Raw genomic sequence first — 23,369 nt, 5'->3', positions numbered from 1 at the left:
CCCCCCCCCCCCCCGCTCCTTTGGAACATGCCCGGCGCTTGCGCCGCGGGGGGCCGTTGGCCCCATCGCGGCATATTTCCCTGTGGGTCGGGGAACAGAATACGCCCACAGTAATCCCTGCTTGTCGTAAGAGGCGACTAAAAGGGACAGGCGAGACCGGGGGCTGTGGCACCCGCGGTCAGGTGGGGAGGTATTCACTCCCCACCGGAGATGGCACTCCTCCCTTCGTTGGGGGGGAGAGGCGCGGGGGGGCACCGGTAGCGTTCGTAAGAGATCCCGGTGCCCCTCCCCAATGCGCCGTGGCCGGCCATCGTGAGGTTTTAGTGGGTATTCCCCTTGATATCAAATCAAGGGGCGAGTCCCACACTACCCCCTCCTTATGAGGGGGCGTGCGTAAACGCATTTCCTCACGTAAAAAAAAAAAAAAAAAATAAAAAAATAAAAAAATGGTCCACTGCCTGGCGGAGTGGCGGGTTGGTCCAGGGGTGGCCACGAAGCCGTACCAAGTCCCCGACCATCCACACTGGTTCGGGGACGAGAACGGCCTCGTGGCGATGTGGTACCGTCGCCATTCGGCGACTGTTCCCCCCTGCACCGTGGTCGAACGGAGCAGGGGGATGGTTTTGGTAAAATGGGGAAGGTTCGGTGCTCGGCGCCGCCACTTCTTAGGCGGTGACCCGGAGTGGAGAGTCGCCGAACTGTACGGGGCGTACAGGTCGGCGGCGGTGGCCCTCAAGCGCGCGATAGCCGCAGCCAAGGCCAGAGCGTGGGACGAGCTCCTGCTCACCCTCCGTGACGATCCGTGGGGGCGCCCATACAGGGTGGTGCTGGGGAAGCTCCGCCCTTGGGCGTCCCCTGTCACGGAGAGGTTAGACCCGGAATTCCTGGGGCGCGTGATTGATACCCTCCTTCCCCTCAACGATGGGGCAGAGGGTGCGTTGGAACGCGCCCCGAGTCCGACTATTGAATGGTCGGATGAATTCCGGGTCACGGACTCTGAGCTGTCCCGGGCTATCGGGGGGCTCCGGGCTAGGGGCAAGAAAGCTCCCGGCCCGGATGGAGTATCCGGTAGCCTGCTGGCTCTGGCCTTGGGAGTCCTTGGCCCGGCGTACAGGAGCGTCTTGGACGCTAACCTGCGCCGGGGAACCTTCCCCAGTGTGTGGAAGAAAGCGTGCCTGGTTCTCCTCCAGAAAGGGGGAAATCCCGCAGAGTCTCCCTCTGCGTACCGGCCGGTGTGTCTGCTTGATGAGGCGGGCAAGATTTTTGAAATAATCATAGCTGCCCACCTCCTCGAGCACCTGTCGCGCGGTGGTCCCGACCTCAGCGACAGCCAGTACGGATTCCGGAGGGGTCGCTCAACGATGGACGCGTTGGAGCGTTTGCGCCTCCTCCGAGAAAGGGCTGTCGCTCGGGGCCGGGTGTTGATTGCTGTGTCGTTGGACATATCCAACGCCTTCAACACCCTGCCCTGGAGGGAGATAGCGGTTGCGCTGGATTATTTCCAGGTGCCCCCCTATCTCCTGGAGGTGGTTTGCGACTATCTCCGCGGCAGGGAGGTAGTATTTACCGGCCGGTACTAGGTTGTGCACACGAAGGAGACGCATCGCGGGGTTCCGCAGGGGTCGGTCCTCGGACCGCTTCTGTGGAACCTTGCATATGACCCGGTGCTGCTGGTTGTCCTTCCTCCGGGCGCGGGTGTCATCTGCTATGCGGATGACACCCTGTTATATGCCGAGGGGGAAGACTGGGGGAGAGCCAGGCACCTTGCTGAGTCCGCCCTAGACTGCGTTGTCGGGCGAATCCGGAGGATGGGTCTGACCGTGGCTACTGCGAAGACCGAGGCAATCTGGCTTTACGGATTGTCTCGGGCGCGGCGGCCGCCCTGCGATCGGGACCTCCGGATTCGCGTCGTGGATACCTTCGTCGACATGAGGCCCACCATGAAGTACCTGGGCCTGATCGTCGACGGCCGCTGGCGCTTCAAGGAACACTTTGACCTCCTGGCTCCCAGAATGGAGGGGACAGCCCAATATCGAGGCCATGTGGTCGACCATGGCCGCGAGGGAGAGGTCCCACCCACCCATTGCGACTCCTAGGGCACGGCGCGGCCCATGCCAGACACTCCTCGAGTGTGTACCACGCCGTGTTCAACTTCTGGGGGATCCTCAATATCGGGGGGGGGGGGGGGGGGAGTTGAGGGTTCGCCGCTTGTATGCGGAGGTGGTGCGGTCGATAGCCCTTTACGGGGCCCCCGTGTGGCATCGCACGCTCGAGGGCAGCCGGCGCAACCAGGCACTCTTCGAAAGAGTGCGGCGCCGGCTCGCCCTGCGGGCCATACGGGGATACCGTACCATCTCTGCCGAGGCGGCGGGCCTCCTGGCCGTGATTCCGCCCTTCCATCTGGCGGCGGTGGAGCGGGCGGCGATGTTCACGATCGCCTGCTCCGCCCGCCGACCTCCGGGGGTGGAACTCGCGGCTGAGGAGGTACATGAGGTCGAGTGCCAGAAGCGCCAGGCCCGGAGGGACACGCTGGCCCGGTGGAAGCAAGAGCTTGCTCCATCGGGCCGTCCGATTGTCTGGGCCATCCTGCCCATATTTGACTCCGCGCAGCACCTGCTGGAGGAGTGCCCGGCCTTCTGGAGGGAGAGGCGGGCGCTCCGTCTATCTGTAGGAGGGGACCTCTCTCTCCCTGCCGTCGTTTCGGCCATGGTTCGGAGCGAGGGGTCTTGGAGAGTTGTGTCCTCCTTCTGCGAGGCTGCTGTCTTTTTTCACCGCGCTTTGGCGGTGAAATGAAGAAGCTAAATAGTGTATCAACCACAAACTGAGACTGTCTAGACATTTGCCTAGATGTCCCTGGAAGTCAAATGCAGGGCCTACAAGCTCTACTCTTGTGAACTTGCAGCCCGATTTTAACTCTCGCGCGTAAGGGATGATGGCGCTACTCCCGTAAGTCCCGGTGCATATCAGAATATATATAATATCATTTTTAATTAGTGGTGATCAATTATAATACCAAGTCCAGTACCCACTAACGTGTTCCTTTGCCCCTCGAGGTACATAAAAAACTGTTACGAGGCCTAATACTAATATTTCCTGCGGCTCCCCACGTTAGTCATACGTGGTTTCGTCTCCGCGTCTACTTCCTCCAGGCACCCAGTGTTACCTAACAACACTGGTCAAGCCATTAACAAAAACCATATACCAATAGAAAAGCCCCGGCTACGCAGCCGCCCCCTCCGGCTCGTAACAGAAAACTGGTGGCAACGGTGGGATGCCACTGATAACATCCATTTCGGATACTGTGGTAGTATCTGGACTTTTATTATAATTGTTTGTAGAGTTTCAACGTCAAAATGAGTACATCTGGAGCGACGCTTTCTACTCAAGACGTTGCGAATCTGACCATGTCAATGGCTAATTCAATGGCCTTATTGACACAGCGTAATTGCATTCAATTTGCTACCGCGCCGATTCCTACCTTTAACGGCGAGAATATACCCTTGTCGATTTTCGCGCAAAGCGTAGACAACGGACTCGCGTTGATACCAGAGAATTAGTATAGTATTAACGAAACTCACTCGTCCGGCACGGATTTGTATTCAAGATAAAATGTAACACAATTGTTACAATATCTCAAAAAACGGTACGCACCTGGGAAGAATTTGGCATATTTCCAACCCGAAGTATCGCGTCTTAAAATTGGAGAGGACGAGTCGCTGAGGAAATACATTGACAGAGTCAGCCAACTTGTCCACGGTTTCACGTATCGCGATTCGTGAAAGGTATCAGTCTAATCCGGATCAAATTCTCCAGGAAATGGAGAAGGATATTTTGGAAAACTTCATCGAAGGATTACCAGAGCGAATAGCTTGGAGGATCTCTGGTCTGGATAGAAAGATTAAAACATTAGAAGAGGCCTACGAAGCGGTGCTCAAAATAGACCGCCGTTTGAAAAATCGTCGACAAATTCGGGAAAAGGACTCGCCGAGTCGTCGCAGTGAAGAGGATTTTCACAGCAGGAGACGTTCAAGAGAGTGTGAACGTCAGAGTGTTTGCCCTCAGTCACCGTCACCTCATCGTCTAAGACCAAGGGATCGCAGCACATCTGGCTCAGAATCAGACTTCGAATTCCAACGACATCCTTCACGCGCTACAGCTTTAACCTTGCGTAAATACAGCTTTCCATGCTCTCCAGATCGCCCTACGAAGGCGCCAATAAAGAAGAAACCGGTTGACACTACGAAGAACATTTACCAATTTTATTGCAAAAATTGCAGTATTATTGGACATAACATAAGGCATTGCGAGGAACCACCTCGAAATGAAGAATATCAACTCCGTTATCAACGTGGGTCAAGAAAGAAAACTTCACCTTCAAATCTGAGGAGGTCTTTAAACTCCAATCGCGCTCACCCCAACGGCGATGCGGTGAGCGAACACAAACAAGATCGCCGGTTGACCGTCCGATTTGCCGATCAGAACCAGAGAGAAGGCTCAAGGAAGCACCAACTCCACGTATCAGGGTCAAGGTTCCAGAATTGGAGAAAGGAACGGGAGAATTTCTAATTGATGGAGCAGCTTCCGTCAATTTAGTTGTTCTTTATTCACTGGGGGAGAAAGCAGGAATCACCTCCAGGGAGGAACTTAAAATTGCTGGTATGTCATCGACAACAATCCGAACTCTGGGAACCACGACGCTACAGATCAACGGATTTGCTTCAGAGTTTTACGTTGTAAAAAATTTATCAATTCCTGCTGATGGACTTATAGGAAGCCCATATTTACTGCAGGAAGGAGCTGAAATTTCTTATTACCATAAAGCAGTGGTAACACGTAATCGACCTACCAAACCTATATTCTTCAGCAACGGTGAGGACATGGAATTACACCCACAATTACCTATCCAATAACGTCTACCAGGACGAACAGCTTTGCAAATTTCAATTCCAGTTGCAGAAGGATATTTGTCTCGGATTAAGACACCTGAACAAGTCTATATCGGAGAAGCAGCAGTTTACAACCACGATGGAACTTGCTATGTCCTAGTCACAAACACTGGGGAGGAGGACATCGAAATTGATATAGAACCGCAACACATTCATCCCTACGAGATTTTTGACTCTTCTGATGAAGATCCCATTTCTTCATACCTAGAAAACGAATCGAAGGAAGACAGAATTACACGAATTCAAGATCTTCTAAGGACCGATCACTTGAATGCAGAAGAACGCCAGCACGTGTCTTTAATAATCAGGGAATTTCCAGATAGATTCTATCTACCTGGGGATAACCTGAGCAAGGTTCTGAATTTCTATCATTCTATTCATACAAGAGACGACATCCCGATTAATACTCGGCAGTACCGGTATCCACCGATACATCAAGAAGAGATACAACGTCAAGTTGGAGCTCTATTATCACAGGGGATCATCAAACCATCAAATTCGCCGTACAATTCACCTTTATGGATTGTACCAAAGAAACCTGACGCCGATGGTAACAAACGTTGTCAAATGGTAATCGATTTTCGTGCATTAAACGAAAAAACAATAGGTGACAAATTTCCGTTACCCAACATCCCAGAAATTTTGGACAAACTAGGTGGAGCAAAATATTTTTCAATTTTTGACCTGGCAAATGGATTTCATCACATTGAAATGGATCCTATGAACACACCAAAAACCGCAGTTACCACTCCACATGGACATTATGAATTTGTTCGCATGCCTTTTGGTTTGAAAAATGCACCACCATGCACCTTTCAACGTCTAATGAACCGTGTAACATCAACACTGGAAAACGTACTTGTATTCATAGACGATATAATTGTTTTCTCTTCATCGCTTCGCGAGCATGAGATTAAAGTAAGAAAATTATTAAATCGTCTCAGAGAATACGGTCTTACCCTACATACTAATAAGTGCGAATTTCTACGCAAGGAGGTTACTTCTTTAGGACATATTTTATCTGCCAATGGTGTCAAATCAGATTCTCGAAAACTACAAGCTGTTACAAATTTTCCAATTCCAAAAATACAGAGGAATGTGCAACAGTTCTTGGGATTGACTGGATATTATCGTCGGTTCATCAAGGATTATTCCATTAAGGCAAAACCTCTAGTCCAGTTGTTAGGAAAGGGGACTCCTTTCAAATGGACCGAAGAACAACAAATTAGTTTTGAACTTTTACGCAACGAACTCTGTACACAGCCAATTTTACAATATCCTGATTTTGAACGACCGTTCATTGTCACCACAGATGCTTCAGACTATGCAATTGGTGCAGTTCTAAGCCAAGGAGAAGTAGGACAAGATTTACCAATTGCTTACGCTTCTCGAAGTTTAAATTCAGCCGAGAAAAATTATTCAGCACCAAAAAATATGCCGTGCAGTATTTCCGACCATATGTCTTCGGACGAAGATTCACACTTGTTACCGATCACCGACCCCTAGTTTGGTTACATTCAGTCAAGGACCCCACTTCATGCTTAGTGAAATGGAAACTCAGACTTTTAGAGTACGAGTACGACGTCGTCCACAAATCTGGGAAAATAAACAAAAACGCAGACGCTCTGTCTCGAAACTCTCCTAAAATCTGTTTGCCGTTAATTCCACGAGAAGATAAGGAATTCAAAATACAAATTCCAAAACAGGATCCACCACGAGACAGTATTAGTCGACGCATCCGTGAATTGCATCGAGATCGCAAACAAAGACCCGTATACATGGACGCAATCAGCAGTACGGATGAGGAACCAAACACACCTCAACTTCAACCTCGAATCAGAAGAAGGAAGATACATCGAGACCCACCTGACAAATTTACGTCAATCATACGATCTCCACTTCCAACTACTTCCGCTCAAAATCTTTAGAATGTAGAAAACGACTCACGTCCAGGCACTCCATTTATGCCAATCGCGCATTCCACGCAAACCAATAATAATTTGATATCAACTCCAAATCTTTCTGAAACTCCATCAAATAGCGAAAATTTAATATCCTTTGACGAAGAGGAAAACGGACGAATTACCATAAGACCTGCAGGAGAGATACATTCACCCGCAACTGTTGAACCATCTGGAACTCCTTTACAACCAGTAGACACACCTTATGGCCAAGGATTACAACCACCTTTACAGCCTACGAGGGTGCAGTCTCCGTCTGATATACAAACTCAAACAAACACCCCGGCACACTTCAGCAGTATCATACCAACCTGCTATGATTCATCTGTTGACTCTTCATCACCCTCGCACTATTTTGAAGATACATCCTCGGAAGAAGAAGAGTATAATCACGGTCCTTGTAAACTAACAACATCTGAAGAAACCCTCATTGCCACAAAAACAAATTACGCACACCTAACATCTGCAGACTGTCATTTGAACTACCCTGGAGGTAGAATGCTTGCAGACATTGGTTACCTCGAAACAAATAGCCTCAAAAACAATAATCCAAAGAAAGGACAAGTGGTTACTACGACCATACAACAATATAAGATTTTTACTACCTTTGTTACTCAACATTATTGGGAGGAAATCAAGGAAGAAGATATTTTTTCATCATTACAAAACTTAAGAATCGCGCTCTTAGAAAAACTGGAAGAACAGCCATTCGTTTAGCAATACTTAGGAAACAGGATCGTCCTACCGTTCAAAAGTATCAAGCCCTTATTACTGCACTGCCAAACATCAAAGCTACAACCATAGCAGATGCATTTGCAAGACATTTCATTTCAATTTTCGGAACACCCCGTGAAATTCTAACGGACAAGGAACAAGTTTTATGGGCAAAGATATGACACATTTGGCAGAAATCTTCAAAATCAAGCAAGTTACTACATCACGATACAGACCACAAACCAATGGTTCTCTGGGAAGAAGCCACATCGTTCTCATAGAATATCTGAAACACTACATGGATTCGTACGAAGATTGGGACCTATACATACCATTTGCAATGCTGTCATACAATACATCCGTTCATGAAGCTACAAATTTTACTCCATATGAACTTATTTTTGGAAAGTCAGCACGATTACCAAGTTCGTTTCCTGAAGGAGATGATTTGGAAACGTATGGAACTTACCTCACCAATTTGATGTACAAAATTAACCGGAATTCGCAACATGGCAGCAGACAATTTAAACATTGCAAAGGAACGATCTAAACGCTACTACGATAGACACGCAAGACCAGTTCAATTCAAAATTGGTGATTACGCTTATGTATTAAAGGAACCCAAAAGCAAACTAGATCCTCCTTATGTCGGACCATATGAAGTAATAGACGTAACAGATCTAAATAACATCGTATTAAAAACAAGAACAGATAAAGTTATTAGAAAACATCAACATAAATTAAAAATTGCATACTCTGAATAATAACAACCATTTACATAACCACAGACAACCGAACCGGCCATACCAACACCACCCAGGACTACAACCGAAGAAACCCCTACAGTTAAGTGCCTACATATACACATACAACACGCACACTACACCGCAATAGTTCCGTTTCGTTCATATAGTCAATATTTAAAAGCATTTTCTTATTTACTTTTTTTTTATTTTCCTCTTATTATTATTAGTATTTTTTTTCTTTTTCTTTTTATAATCAGTTATAATTTCGGTACACAACCAACTCCAAATTGGGAAAGCATCGTAATAAACGATGTTTCATCTTAGGGGGGAGATGTTACGTTCCCGTTCTAAATTTCCTTATTTGGAGTCGGATGTGCACACCCGGTATTCTTCGCGTAAGCATAGGAATTCGAGACCAATGCGAAGCTAGAGCGTAGTCTCTCGGAAATCTCGGAATCGTGCAATGTACTTCCCCGCCACCCCTTGGTCTATGATTTTTAGGTATAAAAAGTGTGACGACGAAGGCATATCGGGTCTAGTCAAAGTCTAGAAAGGGTTCTGTACACGTCTGTGAGTACTCTTACGGTATTTCTACACGAGGAAACTTAGTGAGATCGGGTTCAAGTCCCCTTCCAGCAAATTTTAACCATACAGTACGTAGTCTACTGTTAGGCATTTATTTTATCGTTGTAGTCGTCCCCCGTTTGCTCGCGTTCGTGAAAACCGAGAAGGATTAGATTCTAGCTTCGCGGAATCGAAACTCTATTTTAAACTCAGTTCATATTTGTAACATAGTTTACCATTAGTACACCGCGACAATTACTCTTATAACAATTGTAAGTCCCGGTGCATATCAGAATATATATATACACTATTATGTACACGTGTACTGTGATGTATACATCTTGTTTCTTAGTGTATACTTATAAATACGGACCAATATAATCCTAAACTTATTTACAGAAACATAAAATATCGTTAAATTAATTAAAGAGAGTAAACAAAGGTAATTGTTCGTGTCCAAGTGACATTTCCAAGTTGTATATTGTCTCCCACCGGTTTAGTCTATTTTTTTATACGAGTACGGTGGTACCTATACTTCCGTTGGTGGGCTGTATCGAGACGTCGTTGGGGTGTCCGGGTCGAGTATTCTCTGCTTTATCCGGACGTCGGTCCTGTGTCCTGCCAATGCGTCCTTGAGCCGTTGATTTCTCCATGTGGGGTCCATTCGTAGTTTATCGGCATGCACTATCCTTGGTCCGTGTTTCCAACTAATTTGAACATTGTTCTGTGGTAGCGTGTTGATTACGACGTGGGGCCCCGTATACTGGTCCCCGAATTTTCCTTTTTGTGGTTCTACCAAAACCCACACTTTGTCGCCTGCTTGGAACGGTTCGCCATGTGTGTTCTGGTCGTAGTATTTCTTGTTTCTTTCCTTGGATTGCACTAGATTATCTCTCGCTAGTGTTTGTGTGTTCTCGAGGGCATTAGTTAACTTGTTGAAGTAGTCTTGGTAGGTTTCGATTTCGTAGTTTTCCACGCGGGGCTGTGAGCTGGGTATCCGAGCTTTTCGGCCAAACATGAGTTCAAACGGGGTGAATCCTGTGCTTTCATGTACTGATGTGTTATAGGAAAAGACCGCCATGTCGATCCATTTGTCCCATTGCTGTTGTCTGGTTTTGTACATCTTCAGGTATTCCATGAGAACGTGATGGGTTCGCTCCAGGGATCCATTGGATTGAGGGTGGAAAGCGGTTGTCTTTTGGTGACGAATGTGGAATCTCTTGAAGATGGCTCTCATGAAGGCGCTGGTGAAGTTAGTTCCACGATCGGTGAGTATGGCTCGGGGGGAACCGTATCGGCTTGTGAGGTTTTGTATTAGCGCGTGGGAGACGGAATTAGCGTTAGCATTCGCGAGAGGGACACAGATAATATATTTGGACAGCAGGTCTTGCATGATCAGGATGTATGTGTTACCCTTTGGTGTTTTGGGTAATGGGCCCACTATGTCCATGGCGATTTTGTCCATAGCTCGTCTTGGGGTGTCCGTAATAACCATGGGTTGTCTTGTTTTGACCCTGACTAGTTTTTTCTTTTGACAGAGTACGCAGTTGTTTACAAAGTTTGTCACATCGTTTTTCATTCCTTCCCAGTAGTATAGTTGCTTAATTCGCTGGTAAGTTTTTGTGATGCCTTTGTGTCCCCCTACCCCAGAGGAGTGATTTTCATAAAGGATTTCTGGTATCATGTTGGTGGTTGGATTGATAATCCTTTGATGGCAGATCGTGATTCGTGTTCCTTCCTCCTCCGTTATTTCCGATATGTCCTTAATGATGCGGTTCCACTTCAAGTAATCTATTTTGGGGGTTTGAGCGATACTTATACTATTGATGTTTATTTCCCGAATTATTGCTCTTAGTGTTCTCAAGGCTTCTAACCAGATGCTGGGCTGTACCGGTGTCTGTGGGGTTTCTTTTATCGTTAGGCCGATTAGATATCTGGGTCCGTCCTTGATTACCTTAGCTTTGCCCAGGGCGAGATCTTCATTAATGTGGATAATCCCGGCGTCACTTAGTTGTTGTCCTCCATTATCGCATGGCTTACCGTTACAGCTAACGAAGAAAACGATGTTGTCTTTCTGCTCTGCTATCGATTTAGTCGCGTTTTTGGTTTCTGGCGTGTCTGTTTTGCTGAGTTCCGTTTCGCTGTCTTCCTGATCGCTGGCTTCGGATAGTGTTTGGGTGTCGGTAGTTTCCAAAGGGGGTGGGACCCTTGGTTCGTGAAGGTATGGGTCTGGAGAATGGTTGGGGGAGGGGTAGGGCGAGTCTTGTTTTCCCGAAACGGGGAAGCGCTTCCCCATGAGGCTCCGCTGCTATTTACTGGGGGTGTTGTGGCAGCGTTAAGCGTCGTTTCCTCCTCTGTGGATGACTTCCGGGTTTGCCTCCTTTTGAGGGGCGATATGATTCTTTCGTACTCGGAGTCCTCGTCTGTTGTTCTTCTCTTCCTGGGTGGAGTGTCTTCATTGCTGTCTTCGGTGTGGATAGGGGTGACGTTTAGAGGTGGATTCCTGGACAGTGCGTCCGCTACTTTGTTTGTTCTCCCAGGCTGATATCGGATATTATATGTATACTCCGCAAGTTTCAACCTCCATCTGACTAATCGAGAAGTAGGGTCCTTGACTCTATGTAGCCAAGTTAGGGGCTGGTGGTCTGTGTATAGAGTGAATTTGACCCCATAGAGGTATGGTCGGAAGTATCCCACACAGTAGACTATTGCTAATAGCTCCTTCTCTATTGTAGAATAGTTTATTTCTGCGGGGTTTAGTACCCTGGAAGCATACCCTATTGGTAGTTCCTTTCCGTCTTGGGTTTGGCTTAGTACTCCGCCTATAGCATAATTCGAGGCGTCTGTTGTGAGGTGGAATTCTTGATTGAAGTTGGGGTCTTGGAGGATGGGTTTATTGGCTAATAGTTGCTTCAATTGTATGAATGCTTCTTCCTGCTGGGTTTCCCACGTGAATATGGCCCCTTTCTTTAGTAAATTGGTGAGGGGTTTGGATAATTTGGAAAAGTGTGGTATAAATCTTCTGTAGTACCCCGCCAACCCAAGGAACTGTTTGATGTTACGGGGTGTCTTGGGAGTTGGGAATTGCGTGATGGCTACGGTTTTGCCGGTGTCTGGCATAATACCCTCCTTGGTGATAATGTGCCCCAGATAATTAACTTCTGTTCTCAGGAACTGGCACTTGCTGGGCTGTAGCTTTAAGTTCGCGGCTCAAAGCCGGGTAGCTAATTTCCGGAATTTTATAGTGTGATCGGTAAAGGAACTGGCGTAGAGAACTATATCGTCCAGGTAGACAAATATCTCTTCTCCTTGCATTCCTGAAAGGATGACGTCCATTAGTCTTTGGAAGGTCGGGGGTCCGTTTCTTAATCCGAATGGCATACGCACAAATTCGTAGCGTCCCCTTGGGGTGGAGAACGCGGTCTTGGGTGTGTCTTCTGGCTTCACGGGTATTTGGTGGAACCTCGAGGCTAAGTCAAAAATGGAGAAGTACTTGGATCCTCCTAGCTGGTCTAAGATTTCTGGGATGTCCGGTAAGGGGTAGTCCTTCGACTAAGTTCCTTTCTTCGTTGTTGAGATGTTCCGTGGGCACTTCTTGTAGTAGTAGTCGAACTCTTTCGTGAACGTCCGGGGGGTGTTCTTCGTCCTTGATGGGGTACCATCCGTAATTCGGTGGTGCCTGGTTTTGGGGTATGTCTACTGCTTCTAATTCTAGAAGGGGTTGAGTGATGTAGGTGCCCTCAACGTTGCTGTTTATGATTTTCATGGTGATTTTTCCTTCCTGATTTTTTACTAACGCGCACCCGGCGTAAATACCCTCCCCGAGTTGTAGTCTGGGTATATAGCCTATTTCTAGCGGTGTGGGTGCTACCTCCCAATTTACGGTGAGTGTGGATCTGAGGGGCAGGTATAAGAGCTTAGTCTTGTCGCTGTTGGAAACGGTTGGGCCCGGTGGAATAGTTTCGCGGTAGTTATAAGGGGTATTGGGGTCCAACGGGGTTGTTGTTTCGGTCCCAGGGATGAAATTCACTGAGAGGGGGTATATCGGTCTTCGTCTGTCTGGAGAATTTTTGTTGATCTTGTCCCTTTTCCTTGAAGGGTCGACCACCTTCCCGCCTGATTCGTGATGTTCTTCCGACAATGTGTTTCTTTCGTTCCTTCCAAATCTGAATATGTCCCTTTGCATTTCGTTGTTGATGTTAACTGTACAGTCTAACGTGTCGTCGAGGGATAGAGGACCTTGAACCTGAATTCTTATACGCGTCTCGGGTGGTAGGCCGTTGATAAAGCTTTCCATGATGAATTTGTCGATTTGTCCTTTTCCTGTTGCTGATGGTTTTTCTTCTTCGATTATTGAATCGCGAAGGTCTTTGACTCGCGAAATGTATTCTAACATATGTTCCTTGGGTGTTTTGGTTATATTGACGAGTTCTCCGCGGTAGTGATTAGAATTTGTATTGGGAGCAAAGACCCTTCGTAGTCTTCGAGACAATTCCTCCACAGTTCTCAATTACTTGTCCTCTATGGCTTGGTATGCATGTCCTTCTAGTTTGTTTTTAAGTAGGGTGACCAATTGCTGTTGACGATCCGGGGGCGAATTTGTTGTACGGGGATATTATGTCCGTCCAATTTAGGTACCGATTCTATTGCGTCGCGTATCGTTGTTATATCCGAGGTGGACGGCGTCCGAGTGGAGTTGAAGTTATTTGCCGCGGCTTATAGGATCATTCTGAGTTGATCGATGGATTTTCTCATGGCCTCGAGTTCGATTTGTAGCGTAATATTTGTGTCCGTGGTTAACGATTCTACTGAAATTGTTTTTCTCTGGTCTTCCATTTGTTGTCGGAGCTCTATTTCTTTTTGTTTTTTAGAGATGTTCGCGAATTGTTGTTCGAGGAACGCAGCGCTGTTTACCGTAAATTCTACCCGTTTATCTGTTTGCATGTCACAGTCGGACTCGACGTCGTTCTAAGTGTTAGAAAAATGTGCGGAATCTTGAATGTCCATTTTGAATTGTTTAAATTCATTTAATATGTATGTAAATGTAATATGTACAATAAATAAAGTATGTCAAAGTTGGCACACTCGCGTTATTCCGTGTCTCGAATGTGTGTTATCATCCCCTTGTGTATTATTTGAATTTTAAATAGTTAGAAAATAATAAAGTAATAAGAGAAGTGAAAAAAAAATTTTTCGAGTTTTTGGATTTTAGGCACTGAGTTGTTTTAATTACTAGTCTATAAGATACGTTGTGGGTGTGAAATGATAATTTTCACAAAACCATCCCACCGCTGTCACCAGTGTCACGTCCAGCGTTCGGCTGTAGTTATATTCGTTCGAAAAGAAGTTTCGAACGAATATTTATTTGAATTTAAAATATAATAATAATTTAATTAATAATAATAATAGTAATAATTAATGGTTATACTGTTACGTCCTACCCTTACACTGTTACGAGCCAGGGCGATAGCGACGCGCGTGTGAGCCCAGCGAGTGGGATAGATTTGAGAATTGAACCAATACGATTAATTATTGTGTATCAATGGTGCCGAAGGCTGAGGATAGATTAGACAATGCAGACGACTCTGACGAGAAGTCAGATAGCTGCAGGAATCGGTATCTCCCGGTGAAGGGTAACCGTAGGGTAAGGTGTGTGGTTGTCTTGGTTATTGGAGACAAACGCAGACGACTCTGACGTAAAGTCAGATAGCTGCTAGGAATCGGTATCTCCCAGTAAAGGGTAACCGCAGGGTAAGGTTCGAACTGTGAGGTTGTTGGAAAAACTGCAGATGATTCTGACGCAAAGTCAGATAGCTGCTAGGAATCGGTATCTCCCAGTAAAGGGTAACCGTAGGGTAAGGTTCGAACTGTGGGGTTGTTGGAAAAAGTGCAGACGACTCTGACGCGAAGTCAGGTAGCTGCTAGGAATCGGTATCTCCCAGTAAAGGGTAACCGCAGGATAGGTTGAGTTTAGGAGTTCGGGTTGAGTACACAGTGACTAAATCGTATCGATAATGAATACTACGCGTCGCGGATAAAGCCTCGCAACTTGTTAATTTAATAGAATAATAACTCGAGCGGTAAAGTTATTATGTTGTGAGATCGTTACACTGGCTAGGATTGGTGATTTCAAAATAAAGGTTTGATGATTGATCTTACAGACTTTTAAGTTTACACAAAGAGTATATATTCAAAATAACTATACTAATTACAAGTGTCTAGTGTCGTGTTGTCGCGGTTAGTGTATGAAGTTAAAATTACCTAAATGTTGCGCGGTGTTGACGCACTGGCGATGCGGGGGTCGAGAGTACTTTTATGGCCGTAATAGATTTTAAAACCGTCTTCGTGGATCTATATGGTAACGATGATCGAAAGGAACTGAAGCCCGATCTCACTAGAATACTACTCTGCAGACGATCAATGTGTCTCTAACGAGTAACTCTTTCGTACTAGCCCCCGAGCAACGAAAATCATGGGTTTATATACCCCTAAATGTTGGTGGGGATCCGTCGGTGATTTCCATATTTGGAAATCTGACGGTTAGGATTTTCGTGGCTCTGAGGTGAGCAGCTGCGTTCCCTGGGAAAGGGTAGATAAGAAGTCTTCCCACGCAACGCAAGTCGAAAATGATGTTAAGAGTATGCAGCTGCAGGATGCACTCCAGGGAGACCGAGCTCCAAATTCCAGGAGGGTAGATAAAATAAAATTGATGAACCCGAGCTTCGGAAACAAACAGCGAGTTTCTGTATACGTAACAACACACACATTTATATATACGTACATGTATGTACACACATATTTTTTCGCGACATTACTTTACATTATTTATCTACTATCAATAAACAATCACACGCTATGAATATCATTTGCCTACTGTCAGTAAACAAGTACAGATTATTATTATTATTCACCGTCGATAAATAACCAAACGACATTACCATACTATCATTTACCCACAGTCGATAAATAATCATATACTATTGTTAACACATATTTACGGTCGACATCTTACACACATACTAATGCATTAATTAATCTACGTTGCGAACCATCTATATTAAGCACACAGGAAATAATATTCTCCCACGAGTAATAATCTCTAATAGTAAGAAATTAAATCCTAGCCAGAGATTAAGCAAATAATCAAAGCACGAGAAGTAATACAATATTGAACATCCGTTCGCCTTCGACATCGGCAGACGCCGAGTCAGCAATAGATAAGGCACGTTCAGTCTCCGTGGTACAGCGCACACCGGATGCGGAGTCAGCAAAGGTAAGGCACGCCTCTCCGAGGCGTGAGACTCAAGAAAGCGCTGACCGAAAGATAAGCACCTGCGAGTGCCAAGCATAACGCGCATGCGTCAACCAGCGATAAATACGAGCCCTGCGCGGCTCCGCCAGACCAGTTTTCAGTTCAGTTCAGTTAGTCTCTCATCGTTCACAGCTCAGTCCGCACAGTCAGTTCAGTTAGAGCAGTTAGTCGGTACACACACTTCATTCATTTCGTTCGTTTTACCAGCGTCCGTGCGAGTCAGACGCCCGCAGTTCGCGCTTTATACTTCTTTTGTGAATCGTTATTGTTCATCGTTCCGACGCATCGTACGTCTTCTTATTATTTTAATTGTCATAATTCTTGCGCATCGTACGCTCCTTTATTAGTTTTATTAACGATTAAATAAAGTGTTTTTACTTGTTACCTCATTATTGTGCGCGTTTTATTAACGATCCTCAAGACCCAGATCTGCTTTAGACTAATTTAAATTACTTCTTTGATTACGGTAGCATTCGATTCCTGTGTTGTCGCGCTCTTACCAAGGAGCGAAGACTCAGAGGAACGACATTTGATCTCTCCAACGCAATCTCGAGATTTGGATTTCTTCTTTCATCACCAGGGTCGCTTGACAGCACTCGGTATGGAAGCAGAGGTATAGATCTTGTGATATTTATTTTCAAACGTCATTCACGGGCTTTCCATTTTTCGCTTCATAGCTTGGGTTGCTACTTAGCACTCGGCCTTGTTGTGTTTAATGCCAATCCCGTCCGATTTTAACTATTCTTTCTCTATAATATATTTCGAATCATTTCAAATAGGACAATAAGCAGAATCTTCCACGGTCCCGCACGCGTCGTCCGAACAGGAGGAGTCGTCGCGGAGGAATCAAGAAACATCAAAAGAAAGAGCTCGCGAAATATCTACATAAATTATACGACGATTTAGCTTCTCGCGTCAAAGCATTACAAGTCGCGCTCGTCCTATATCAGGAACCTCTTGTTCACCCGTCTAATCCCGGAATCGTGGTTAACCGACCGTCATCGCCTATCGATTCAGAGGCTTCTACATTTATTCTCGACGATCCGTCAAACTTCGACGAGATCCCAGTCATAGACCTGACTGAGGACGGCGACGAGGATTCTTACCTGGAAACCATTGACACAACCACGGCTCCTAAGGTAAACGATCATTTTGAAATTCCGGGATATCTCTTAAAGACATACGTTAATAATTACGGGGACATTCTAAATAATTCCATACCAGCACCCATATACGAGTGGTGTGAAAATCTTTATTTTTATAATAATTAATTACAAATAAATTCTTATTATTGCCCTTAAACTCCCAATATCGACTGCTACGCTTGTAGGGACGTGTATTCGTCCGCCAAGCCCCTGGACAGTCGACGAACCCACCTCAAATAAAATAAATCATATTAGAATAATCGCTAATAAATAGGTATTTTAACTACCTTTTGTACTAACCTGACAATAGACGGAGACCATCTGTCGTCCTGTCAGTTCTTTATTCACGTTTTGTCTCGTTCCTGGTTCGAGTCGATCCGCTACGGCAGTTAGAATCTGAAACAAGACGTGACAATACTATTATTTCAGGTGGATCTGGGTCGAGCGGAAACCCTGGATCCTTGCGTGGCGTAAGTATAGTTAATATAAATAGTTATAACAAATAAATAATTATCTTATAATGTCTTTTATGTTCTAGATTTCGAGAGAGTTACCACGGGAGTAAGCAGTACTAAGGTAAGTGTTATCGACATTACAGTTCTCTACATTTGAATACACGTGTGAAACGTGGTTGTCGAGTTTCAGGGGTCACGAGCAAGTAACAAGAATGTTTACGAGTTTGAAAATAGTCGTTAAGAGGTCAATTGAAAGGTAAGTACTCTTTATGTATTTCAGGAGGAACGTGCGAAAGTCAAATCAAGGTGAGTATTATATGTATGAATTTCAGATTCAACGTAAGAGGATAGATTAATAGAATAAATAAAGAGGTTTGTCTCGTATAACGTATCCTTCGACCAATCGTATATTACGTAGAAGGAATAGGTTTAGAAACGACTCCTAGAAACATACATTCCTGGGAAGGTCGTCCCTTAAGGAAAAAGAAGCTGTAGTTTTCTCTAGACGGACGTGTATTCCTCGAGATTACTACTAGAAGGTATTAGGACGATTCTTCGACAGATAGATTCTATGAGAACTATCCTATATGTACATCATGCGTTTAATAAAGGAAATGAACGATTGAATCTTACGTGAATTACAGTGCAGAATTTATGTCTCGTAATGATTATGATATTGAAAGGTTACTTACGTGTGTGTAGATGCTTCGATGATGATGAATCACTCAGAGTAATGTATTAAATAAATATAACTCTCGTATTACTTAATACTAATAGTTGATCACTTTTTATTTGTTGATTCGTGTAATAATTATTCTTCACAATTTCTTTGTTCAAATATTCGTATAATGAGTTTTACAATTCTTGTATAATATTCGCGTTCGTACAATGTAAGTTGATAATCAATAATGCTTTTAATAATACTGTTCAAAATATAACTGTAATGTAATCTAATAGTTAATTAATGTAATATGTAATATGATAATGTAATATAACTGATAATGATAATTAATTATATATTGATGATATAATAATGATAATGCTGATAATCAATTTATATATTGATGATATAATAATGATAATTAACTTAAACTCTGATAATCAATTTATATATTGATGATATGGTAATGATAATTAACTAAACTCCTCGAGCCTGTATTGAGCAGCTGTATTTATACCCCTAAATTAGGGTGTGGCTGACGCATGCGCGTTTTGCATAGTAATAGTGATTTATTAGTGCGCATGCGTAAGATTTATTGCGCAGTTAGCGAGTGGAATTTTCCATACACGACGCAATGCGTGTTTCGTGCGCTGACGTGGCATCGTGCGCCTGACAGATACTGTACTTTATACATGTTCGTATGTACGTCGCATAGCATTAGACATAAGATTACATAGTGTTCGCAGATAACTTATGGACAGATGATAAGTTGTCTTCTTATAGATGTCTCGAGACGAGTTAGCTTCATGTGGTACAAGCAAGTTTACTCGCGAGGTATAAGCTATCGACAGTTGAGAATTTACTGTCGCATGATAATTACATCGACCGATGGCAACAACTGTGATTCATTGTAAATACTCTTCATATACGATATCGATAGAAACTCATTAATTACAACAGTTAGCTCTCACATAACTATTGTCTTCCCCTCTTCTTCACTTACACGTAGATTTAAGATGCTATAATTGCCACCATCTTAAATCTAAACCTCCCTTGGGTTCCTCTAAGGATATACCCTCTCTTCGTTGTAGATAGGTTCTTCTAGGGATAACCTTTGTAATATTAATATGAGGTTCCTCTAAGGTAACCTTTATGAATGAATAATATATGTTTCGCGAATGAGCGTCGCGAAAACATAAGAGTAGGAAGGGTAGGCAACCCTGACGTTACACCGCCAAAACGTGCAGGAGAACCCATTCTCCGTTCACTGCACTCGACCACCGAGAGGCTGCAATACCAGGAGTCCAACGGAGCCAAGAACCTAGCAGACCTCGCCCAACGTGCCAATACAGTGGGGCCCCAGGCCACTATGCAACCGAGTGCCGTAGGAAAGAGTTTGACAGCAGGAACCGCACCAACAATCCAGTCACCAACAACAAGAACCAGGGAAACGACCCAGTTCCGCGGTTGAATCAGGGTGCAGCCCGCGTGAACGAAATCGTCGCAACGCACCCAACCAACACATCTCAAGCGGACATAGAAGATACAGAATTGCCCGAGTACAGTTAAATAGGACTGATTGGATACCTTCCGTAACACTACCTGTAAAGGAAGTAAAAAATAACACGGTGGTAATGGTCGATACGGGCTCAGAAGTACACCTGTTAGAGAATGAAGTCTTGAAGAACCACGTCCGGATTAATTCCCACCATCGAATTCAGCTCCGTGGAATAGGCAGCGACTTCGTGACCACAATTGGATCCATTGATGTAAACCTGTTCCGTCAAAAAGTCATCTTCCATGTGGTCCCTAACGACTTTCCCATTCTACAAGAAGGAATACTGGGAAGTGAATTCTTCAACGAAAATGAAGCCTCAATTAATTACGCTGAGGAACAAGTCGAATTCAAAGGTGTCAGAATGCCATTCAGTTCAAAAAAGAAAAAGTGGCGCTCACCTCTTATTCAGTTCGTCAAAGGAAGCGAGAATCATCCACCAGTTCGCAGGACCAAAGATGACGACATAGAAGTTGATTTATCCGTCTTCTCCAAATGGACCATGGAACCCGAGGCAGAAACCATCTCAGAAGATTGTTCGGCCACAAGCATACACGTGGACCCAACACCGGAATTGACACCTGAAAAAGAAATTACTTCTGAAAATCTGTCGGATTCAGTTGGAAAAATCAGCATCGTAAAAGCTGACTCACTTAAAGAAAACATCCTAGAACCCGATAACACCGTAGAATCCGCACCAGCAGCTGCACCTGAAAAAGAAAAAACGGAAACAAAAATTAACGTCAAGGATACACAAAGAGCTAAGGTACTCAGAATAATGAAATCCATGGGTTACAAGACAGGACAAGGGCTCGGAAAACGAAATCAAGGATGGGCAAATCCCGTCTCTGTCATCAGTAACTACAAACGCACAGGACTCGGATACCATAAGTCCCTTGTAAAACGACACGGAGCAGCGAGAAACACCATTGGTCATCGTTACCACCGGACGCGCTTTAAACAAACCATTAGCGCGACGAAACGGACCAGCGAACACCGGTATCATCGAACACGCATCAAAGCGGACTCGATGCACCTAAACAAGACGACTCACCATCACCATATCCAGCTGCAACGACCAGTGCGGGACGAGGGCACGCCAGCCACAACATCATCCAGTTCGCGATGTGCATCGCCACCAACAGGGGAATCGCCTTCATGCAGCAGTCCATGCAGCTATGTTGAGTGACCATGGCCCAGAAAATCACTGTGGGATATTTGCTGTGAGCAATGAGTCGACTTATATAGTCTTACTTTTATTACTACTTTTTCGCCTAGTGCAGTATTGTTTTTTGTTTTATTCTTGAGCTTATCCACATTCCATGCCATTGGCTGTGTTTTGTTTTTCCTTTGTATATAGTGTAAATATTTTCTTTTATTCATTACCTTTCTCATATATTCCTAATACTACTAGTACTATTATTCTTATATATATCGTCAGCGCTCGGGCATAACGTCTCGGAAAGAAAAAAAATAAACGGGCAGGGGATGGCTGCGTATGTGTATATATATATATATACACACACAAAAAACAACAAAAAAAAAACAAAAAAAAAAACAAAACAAACAAAAAGCGAAAAATACTCACTTAATATTATATTTTATATTTATTTAATATCTATATACTTACCGTACTCATTTAAAATCCATATACTTACCACATTCACTTAATATTGTTCTTTTATATATTTACTAGCGTAATACTATATCATATATACTTACCAAAGCATACATTTTCAAAACGAAATAAGGGAAATACGCACTTAATCTTATGCTCCATATTATACTTAATAACTACATACTTACCGTATTCCTTTAACATTGTATTACGCTTAATACTTTTAATATCGTATTTTTATACTTAATAACTGCATACTCGCCTTACTCACTAATAACTCCGTACTTGCAGCGTTCAATTCACTTCATACTTACTGTATTTAATTGGCAGTGTACTTTCTTTTTGTTTATTGCGTAATATCACTCTTTATACTTACTATTCGTAATTTCCAAAGCACTCACCTTGTACTGCGTTAATGCCGCGTCTTTCGAGACTATTTTTATGTGTATATGTATCTGCGTGCTCTAGAGCGTGCCACCCGAGATGGAATGAGTGCAAGGTATTAATATTTCTAGCGATAACGCTTCGCCACATGAGCGATTCTATTCTAGCTGCTGGCGCGCTTCGGATACTTTCCCGACTCCAGTGACTCAAACTCGAAATTTTTATACATAGAAATTTCTTATCCGAGGGGGGGAGGTGTAACGTGCAGCCATCCCCTGCCCGTTTATTTTTTTTCTTTCCGAGACGTTATGCCCGAGCGCTGACGATCTTGAGACTACGTTATGCCCTAGCGCTGACGCTAATTACATAGTTGCAATTATGATCCAGGTATACCGTATAGAGAGCCTAGGACGCCCACTATACCGAGGAGAAGGGAGGATTACCCCTTAGTGGAGCTATTGGAGGGAGGGTGTACCCCTAGGGGACACCAGTAAACGAGTTTGAGCTCTGGGGAACGACAGAGCGTTCGAGGATTGCACTTTGCGGTGGAGAGATGTCGCAAGTGTGGAAGAGCCTTAATATATCGGGTTCAATGCACTTTGCACTCAGACGAGCATTTTCGGTGCACTTGTACTGAAATGAACTTTTCATCTCGGTGCGCATGCACCGGACGGTAAATTTCCCGGTCATTGACCCCTATCTGGGTATAAATATGACTGCCGCGGAAAGGAGTATTTCATTCCTAGTTCGACTTTATACACGGCAACATCGTACAACACAGTCGCTTTTTGACATTGGGTGCCTTATCCAGCTCCATCACCCATCTGCTGATCCACATAGCAAGGAAACCGACAGCACCTCCACGGAACATCGAAGCAGCAAACGCCGACCAAGAGGACCCTCCAACAGTCCCTCCCAATGCTCCTGAAAAGCAGAGCAATAAGTTAGGCGACCCTTCGTTCTCCGACCTAAGAGTAAGAATACAAAGCATACAAAATTATAAAAGACACATACAAAAATAAAAAAAAAATAATAAAAAAATATATACACAAACATACATACTAAATACTTACCTTATGATTCTATTTAAATTTGATCCACGAAGAATTTTTCCATTGAAAAAATTCTACAACAGGGGGGGGGGCGTGTGACGTCACACGTCTGTCCACCCCAATTTTTCACATTATAATAGTCGAACATTAATTATTCCTATATTCGTGTATCAAATATTAAGTTCTTACCGAATACTTTATAAGAATCGTGGGACGTGACACCATGAGTCTTTGAAAGGTAGCTGAGGCATTTTTC

At 44.4% G+C, this 23,369-nt stretch overlaps 2 protein-coding genes and 1 long non-coding RNA gene across 4 annotated transcripts; 2 read left to right on the top strand and 1 right to left on the bottom strand.

Moving 5' to 3' along the window:
• Positions 1-16,205: 16,205 nt before the first annotated feature.
• On the top strand, positions 16,206-18,555 carry LOC128882791 (uncharacterized). 2 transcript variants are annotated; one of them, XR_008458556.1, is made up of 7 exons: positions 16,206-16,414; positions 16,714-16,856; positions 17,023-17,382; positions 17,818-17,858; positions 17,927-17,964; positions 18,034-18,099; positions 18,176-18,555. XR_008458556.1 is itself a non-coding variant. In XM_054134537.1 (5 exons), the coding sequence occupies exons 1-5, from the start codon at positions 16,288-16,290 to the stop codon at positions 17,961-17,963; spliced, it is 708 nt and encodes a 235-aa protein (XP_053990512.1). In that variant the 5' UTR covers positions 16,206-16,287; the 3' UTR covers positions 17,964-18,033. The 2 variants fall into 2 exon arrangements, 1 of the variants encoding a protein (XP_053990512.1); XM_054134537.1 differs by lacking the exons at positions 18,034-18,099; positions 18,176-18,555 and having other exon boundaries at positions 17,927-18,033.
• LOC128882792 (uncharacterized) lies at positions 17,525-18,645 on the bottom strand. Its single transcript, XR_008458557.1, has 3 exons — positions 18,536-18,645; positions 17,689-17,784; positions 17,525-17,619 (listed from the first exon to the last, which is right to left on the bottom strand). It is a non-coding gene; the product is annotated as an uncharacterized LOC128882792 (long non-coding RNA).
• Positions 18,646-19,631: 986 nt separating this feature from the next.
• Positions 19,632-23,286, top strand: LOC128882790 (uncharacterized). The gene is made up of 2 exons (XM_054134535.1): positions 19,632-21,282; positions 22,449-23,286. Exon 1 carries the CDS (start codon positions 20,139-20,141, stop codon positions 21,246-21,248), a length of 1,110 nt encoding a protein of 369 aa, XP_053990510.1. The 5' UTR covers positions 19,632-20,138; the 3' UTR covers positions 21,249-21,282; positions 22,449-23,286.
• The last annotated feature ends 83 nt before the right edge of the window (positions 23,287-23,369 follow it).

The sequence above is a fragment of the Hylaeus volcanicus genome, unplaced genomic scaffold (genome assembly GCF_026283585.1).
Source record: "Hylaeus volcanicus isolate JK05 unplaced genomic scaffold, UHH_iyHylVolc1.0_haploid 12186, whole genome shotgun sequence".
Classification (NCBI taxonomy): Eukaryota; Metazoa; Arthropoda; class Insecta; order Hymenoptera; family Colletidae; genus Hylaeus; species Hylaeus volcanicus.
This window is presented reverse-complemented; position numbering and strand designations above follow the sequence as displayed.